Genomic DNA, 7,064 nt, shown 5'->3' on the forward strand with positions numbered 1-7,064 from the left:
GTTCCCCAATTGGCCTCATCGACCATTCTCCACCACCATCTTGCAATCGGTGACCATGTTCTCTTCCCAAAGAGCGTTGTGCCCAAGGTCCACTAGAAGAAGTGCCTTTACCATCTCCTCCGTTGGTGTTGTTATTTTTTCCTGATTAAGAAACTGATGCTGTGTCTTTTTCAGCCTCCTCTGCTTCCACTCCCACCTACGAGGCCACAAAAAGAATTTTTTCCAAGACTTCTTGCTTATCGGCTCTCATAACTTCTCTGATATGGGTTTGCTCTTCACGAACCTCCTCCATCCTTGATTTATTCTGCTCTCGCTCCTCCTGCTGGTCCGCTTGTATGGACTCAAGTGCAGCTTGGTGTACGTTTGAAGTCTGTCACACCCAGGTCAGCTTGCGTACGTCCGGACGATTTAGTCAAGTCTTCGAGCATCTTCTTAACTTTCTCGAATTGTGATGTGGTCATCGCCCCTTCTCCCGTTGAATCAGTCTGCTCTGATACCAAGATGTTATGAGCCTGTAGCTTTGCTGCAGACCTAGTAACTGGAACCGTCGTAAGTTGCTTAAAGACACTTAGAAAACAAAGAACGTAAAAGCTTAAACTTCCCTTAACCCTAGTCTCCCTTGAGAATAAGGTTAATGCTTGGAAGTTGATTCTTATTGATGTTGTAGAGATCTTTATATAGATCTCTATAAACCGACATAAGCAAAGACTAAAAGGAAAACTATCAAAACCTTACATATCATAAAAAGGAAACATTAAAACTAAGCCTTGGCCGTAATGGCCTTTCTTCTTTGATACGTGAGTCCATACTTCGTATCACAATCTTTGAATGTAAGATTCAATTTTGATGAGGTGTAGACATGGATTTGTTTACTATGTACATTTTCTGACAAGCATCTTTACAATAGATAGAGCATAAAGACATTTGACATGTCAAATTAGACCACAAAAGAATCCGTGAAACTTTGTATTAACATGCACCATTGATGCAATCCATCATTATCACACAAATGATAAATTAAAGAAGACCCATAAACATCACAAAATAACTATAGAGATCACATTCACATAGACATAATTGATGTACGTCACAAGAAAGAAACAATGGCTAATCACTCATGTGTCTTTCTAATAATCACCACCTTCTTCGTCGTCATCCTCTGCTCCTTCTGCACCAACTTCCTGATAATCTTTCTCGAGGGCAGCAAGATCCTCACGGGCCTCCGAGAATTCTCTATCTTCCAAACCTTCTCCTACGTACCAATGGACAAAGGCTCTTTTTGAATAGATGAGATCAAACTTGTGGTCTATGCGAGAGAAAACTTCCGCCACTGCAGTATTGTTGCTGATCATGCAAACCGCTCGTTGAACTTTCGCAAGGTCACCACCTGGAACAACTGAAGGCGGCTGGTAGTTTATTCCGCACTTGAATCCAGTTGGACACCTAAATTTTAATATGTCCAAATATCTGTAAAGGTGTAATAGAAGAAGATTTAAGAGGTAAAGAAACACTAGTCTGAGCTCTTACCGGTCAACAAACTGAATTGTGCGCTTGGTTTTGATGGTAGCTACGGTTGTATTGACATCCTTAGGCACAACATCACCACGATACATCAAACAGCAAGCCATGTACTTCCCATGCCTTGGGTCACATTTGGCCACCATGGAAGTCGTGATCTCAGGGACTGAGAACTGCTCATGGTAGGCCTTTGCAGATGAAATAACAGGTGCATAAGAGGAGAGCATAAAGTGGATCCGAGGGTAAGGTACAAGGTTGGTCTGGAACTCCGTGATTTCCACATTGATGGCACCGTCAAACCATAGAGAGGTTGTAAGAGAAGAGATGGTTTGGGAGATCAAGCGGTTCAGATTTGTGTATGTAGGCATCTCAATGTCTAAAGATCTCCTGCATATATCGTATATGGCTTCATTGTCCAACTGAACAACAACATCTGTGTGCTCGAGAAGAGAATGATTCGAAAGAACACTGTTGTATGGCTCCACAACTGCTGTAGAAACCTGAGACAAACAAAAAGAGTTTGAACGCGATATGTTCTGCCGTAAAACCCATATTTTGTTAAAAATCGAAAATGGAATTTTGTGGAAGTAGTACCTGAGGAGAAGGGTAGATGGTGAAACCGAGTTTAGATTTCTTTCCAAAATCTACGGACAGGCGTTCCAACAGTAAAGAACCTAAACCAGAACCTGTTCCACCCCCAACAGCATTAAACACCAAGAATCCTTGTAACCCTGTGCAATTGTCTGCCAATTTCCTCAGCCTTTCAATACAGGTGTCAACAATTTCCCTCCCAACTGCAATGATGGAACAAAATTTCAATACCATGATAATTAGCAGATGAACTAGTCATGGTCAAATATGTCGTGGTTTCTCGTCATAAGAAATACAAATGAAATGGTGAGCAAAATATAAGAGTATCTCCATCAAGGAATGTCATGAAAGTATCTTAAAACAAATTTTATTCTTAATTTTGAAAAAAAGTAAAATTAAGAACTTCTTAAGAAACTTTAATATTTCATAGGTCCATTAAAGGTTGTTAAATTTGAGGTTCTTAAAAATATTTTTGTTTGTAATTGTAAACTATTATGGTATTTTGTTTAAATTTATAACACATTTATACTTTTAGAAACTTAAAAATATTGCAATCAATAAAAGTTTAAACAAACATGGCATAAAAGCATTTTAAAAATAGATTACAAAATGATTAATTTTAATTTTGATTTGTGCCAAATTTTTTCCATATATGCTCAACCAAATCCGCTTTCAACCGATCATGTAGTTTTTTATCATGAACTTCATTTCGAATGGTCATCACATTTCCCATCATATTGGTGAGATTTGAAGGGATATCTGTAGAATGCGGACAATCAACTTGTGAAGTTCTGTTTGAGTCGTCTTGTGCAAATGAAGCCGTATCATACTGAGTATACCCATCACGTTCGTCTTCTACAATCATGTTGTGCAATATGATACATGCTTTCATTATGTTTCCAATTTTTACCTTATTCAACAAAAGAGCTGGGTTTTTGACTATGGCAAATCGAGCTTGCAAGACTCTAAAAGCACGCTCGAATAAGGATGCTTTCAAATATGTAGCAAATAAGGATGCTTTCGGATCTTGTGGAATTCGAATTTATTGAATAAAAGTAGCCCAGTCAGGATAAATACCATCGGTGAGATAGTAAGCCATATGATATTGTCGTCCGTTGACAATATATTTCACTCTGGGAGCTACACCATGTAATATGTCATCAAAAACTGGTGAGCGAGCGAGAATGTTGATATCGTTTAATGTACCTAGGGCTCCAAAAAATGCATGCCATATCCAGAAGTCTTGTGAAGCTACAGCCTCTAAAACAATTGTTGGGTTTCCAGATCCACGGGTATATTGACCTTTCCATGCAGTCGGGCAATTCTTCCACTCCCAATGCATACAATCAATGGAACCTATCATTCCAGGAAATCCGCGGTTCTCTCCAATATTGAGTAGTCGTTGAAGATCTTCTGTTGTGGGTCTGCGTAGGTACTCATATCCAAATAAATGAATGATTCCTTCAGTGAACTTTTCCAAACATAACAACGTAGTGCTTTCAGCAAGCCGGAGATATTCGTCAAATGAATCTCCTGCAGCACCATATGCCATCATACGAATGGCTGCTATACACTTTTGTATTGCAGAGAGACCAAGCCTTCCGTGACCATTTCTTCTTTGTTCAAAGTATGGAACTTCAGTTGAGAGTCGTTCGACGATCCGCATGAACAAGGGTTTGTTCATTCTGAAATGGCGACGAAAGATTTTAGGAGAATATGTTGCATCTTCACGGAAATAATCATCCCATAAGCGTTGGTGACCCTCTTCACGTTTTCTTTCAATGTGGACTCGTTTCTTCTTCTCGGGTGCAAACTGATTCATTGCATGATCAAAACGATTCTCGAATGCTTGATCAAAATAATTGTCCATTGCATGATCAAAATACTCATCCATCATTTCTTCAATGTTCTTAGAAGAAGATGCCATCTTCTCTACACCAACTAGCTTAGGATTTTCAGCATAATAAATTGCAATCCGTGACCAAAAACTACCAAATTTTTGATCGACAGCAACAATTGGATCCTTGCTAGTGTTAAGCCAAGCACCGATGAGGACCACATCTTCTGTGTGTGACCACTTCCTTCTACGCTCCTTTGATTTCTTTTCACCTACAGGGCCCTCCTCAGCATCCGAATGGGTTTGAAGAGTGTGGCTTTCTTGTTTACTAGTTAAGAGGTCCATAAAACCTAGATCTTCACTAAATGGGTCCATAGGCAAGTTTCTGGGTTGTGTTTAAAAGAGGACCGAGAATAAAGAAGGATTGATGGTCTGTTTAGGTGTGTAAAGGAGAAGAAAGGTATGTGTTTAGCGGTTTCCAAACACATAATATATAACTAGAGGTGAGATGTAAGTGTATTTGGTTTTTAAATGTGACATAACAAGCAATTAATGACAACTACCAAACATTGAGTATAACCTAACACTAGACAATAAGTTTTTAACTGTGACAACAACCAACAATGCTTGTTTAATTGTGACATAACAAGCAATCAATCAAGTACAAACATTGAGTGTTTAAGTGTGACAATTACCTAACAGTTCTAGTTCAATTTAATGATACAAATTTATGATGCAAATAGCCGAAAGACCAAAAAGACAAAGAGACATACCGATTGAAGAGACCAAGGAGTTGAAATGTAGTATATATCCGTGTTTAGTTACCTTTAAGACCTCTACATCTTCTTCTAACAGCTTTGACTCGTTTGGATGGAATACACGTGACTAGCCTCCATCTAATATCACGCGAAGCAATCCATCCTGGTAGATTTAAAATATTTTCAATTAAAAGGCAAACACTTGAGACCTTGTCTAAAATGTAAATAAACCTACTGAGGTTAAACTACAGACCAGTGATGCTTGAAGAAGGCTGGTGACTACACGATCCCTCAATGGCTCCATTATGACACTACATAGCTGTCCAAGTTCCTGGTCAACGTAATTGGAAATTTAGCACTGTCGAGAAAAAAGCCTTTACTAAAATTCATTGATAGAGTATCGCCATAAAAATCTTAATATAATCAAGGAATTTAAAACTTCATTGACTTCTAGGAACCTAGTATTTAGATATCCTGAATCATGTTACCCGCACCTAGTTTTTGGTGGTTCAGACCTCATGTAAACTGTAAATGTCTCTGGCTCAGCTATAACATGTCGTGTCTAAGGGGAGATTTCTTACCGTATCAAGGAGCTCAATCCCCACACAAAGCAGCAGATTCATACGCATTTTTACAAAACCAACCAAGCTCTCCTATCTAAGAAACACAAGTTTGACCAATCATCATAGTAAAAATTCCTCTAAATTAATAATTTCAACAGTTCTAATTAGCTAATCAACATCGAAACCGGTTTTAATAATCAAACGTAATCTAAGCAAATCAAAGAACAAAATTGTAAAGACTTGTGGTTCGGATAAATGAATACCACAAATCTTGATAGGAGCCTCTTTCGCTCCTAGTAACCTCTTTATAACATCATCAACCACACTATCTTCCATCAAAAACTGGAGCCTCTTTCGCCGACCTCCAGTTTTGGAACTCTGTTTCCGATCAACGTGGTTCAGAATTGTCTTGATGAATGATATTACCGCTGGTGATTGTAGAAGGGAGAGATGAGAGCAGAACCAAAGATGATAGAAGAAGAAACCAGAGAAATCGAAGCCAATCCAAACCATTCTCTCTGAATTGCAAACTGAGAAAGAGAGAGAGAGAGCGATACAAACGAGAGTAAGAAAAAAAAATCATTTTTCTCCCCAGCCAATCAGATGTCGACACAACCTCGGTCCTTAGTTGCTCTAAAACATCTAACATAAGCATCGATCCTAAGGTAAATTTGTTTTTTTTTATTAATATGATTTATTTTTTAACTTAAGCAACTCTTAAGATATGGTTTATAACCTTTGATGGAGATACTCTAAGGTGATACATCGTTCATTGACAAAAAAATTAGGTGCACATGATACCCTACTAGTTAGATTATACACGAGCTTAGCACATATGTTTTCAGTTTAAAATCGCAAAGTTCGGTAGCCCCCGAAGGTGCATGAATCTAGCTTCCTTTAATAGAAGAACCTTCCAAAAATACTAAAAAAACCAGAGAGATGGAACATGTATATAACCAGTGTAATGGCCTCTAGCAAAGTTATTGGCTGCATCTTCTTTTCTAGAGATAAGTTGTTCAGGATGGAAGAGCTGTCTGTAAGTGCCGGTTCTTACTTCATCAATGACGGTTGGTTCAAGATCAAGAAATACAGCCCGAGGCACATGTTGGCCAGAGCTTGTCTCGCTAAAGAATGTGTTGAATGCATCATGACATACACCCACAGTGCTATCACTGCACAAAAAAAAAAAAAAAAAAAAAAAAAAAAAAAAAAAAAACCAAACAACCATATTCAAGTAAAACCCAATTATAAAAACATTCACTTTGTCAAAGTTTTATTGCAACCCCTAAATCAGTGCCATGTCAATAAGAAGAAAACAAATTTTCGAACCCATAAACAATCAAGACGGTCATAAACTATGGCGATGAATATAATTAGAACCTGGGCATGGTGCCATCGGGTTGGATACCATGTTCGAGACAATAAAGCTCCCAACAAGAATTTCCAACCTGAATACCAGCTTGTCTGATATGAATGCTAATGATCTCCCTCATGTTCGAAATTTTCTCAAGAGACTTGTTCTTCCTCTTTATCTGTGTCTCACGAGGAAGATGGTTGTTGTTGGGTCTCCCGCTTTTAAACGTGAAAAGAATAAAGCAGGAATGGACTGGAAGAACTTAAAAAGGGGCTGGCCCTGAAAAAGTCTGTTTCGCTGGAATTGCCTAATTAAAGAATTCACCAAATATAAGTGTATGTATGGCGATTCTTCGCTCGGATGGCGATTTTTGGGGCGATTTGGGATCTCTTCATCGTCCCCCTCCTTCTCCGATATGGAGTCTCCTTCCGACAGTCAATTAC

The 7,064-nt window shown here is 38.5% G+C and overlaps 2 protein-coding genes across 3 annotated transcripts; both read right to left on the minus strand.

Annotated features, from left to right (window-relative positions):
* Positions 1–937: 937 nt before the first annotated feature.
* On the minus strand, positions 938–4,707 carry LOC147944404 (tubulin alpha-1 chain-like). Of its 2 annotated transcripts, none has more exons than XR_015557517.1 (3): positions 2,113–4,662; positions 1,528–2,018; positions 938–1,443 (listed from the first exon to the last, which is right to left on the minus strand). XR_015557517.1 is itself a non-coding variant. In XM_087450784.1 (3 exons), the coding sequence occupies exons 1-3, from the start codon at positions 2,341–2,343 to the stop codon at positions 1,128–1,130; spliced, it is 1,038 nt and encodes a 345-aa protein (XP_087306910.1). In that variant the 5' UTR covers positions 2,344–4,707; the 3' UTR covers positions 938–1,127. The 2 variants fall into 2 exon arrangements, 1 of the variants encoding a protein (XP_087306910.1); XM_087450784.1 differs by having other exon boundaries at positions 2,113–4,707.
* Positions 4,708–4,727: 20 nt separating this feature from the next.
* Positions 4,728–6,859, minus strand: LOC147944405 (tubulin alpha-1 chain-like). Its single transcript, XM_087450785.1, has 6 exons — positions 6,648–6,859; positions 6,225–6,439; positions 5,531–5,797; positions 5,286–5,361; positions 4,958–5,035; positions 4,728–4,867 (listed from the first exon to the last, which is right to left on the minus strand). The coding sequence occupies exons 1-4, from the start codon at positions 6,758–6,760 to the stop codon at positions 5,336–5,338; spliced, it is 621 nt and encodes a 206-aa protein (XP_087306911.1). The 5' UTR covers positions 6,761–6,859; the 3' UTR covers positions 4,728–4,867; positions 4,958–5,035; positions 5,286–5,335.
* Positions 6,860–7,064: the final 205 nt, after the last annotated feature.

The sequence above is a fragment of the Camelina sativa genome, chromosome 5 (genome assembly GCF_030686135.1).
Source record: "Camelina sativa cultivar CO46 ecotype springtype chromosome 5, ASM3068613v1".
Lineage (NCBI taxonomy): Eukaryota > Viridiplantae > Streptophyta > Magnoliopsida > Brassicales > Brassicaceae > Camelina > Camelina sativa.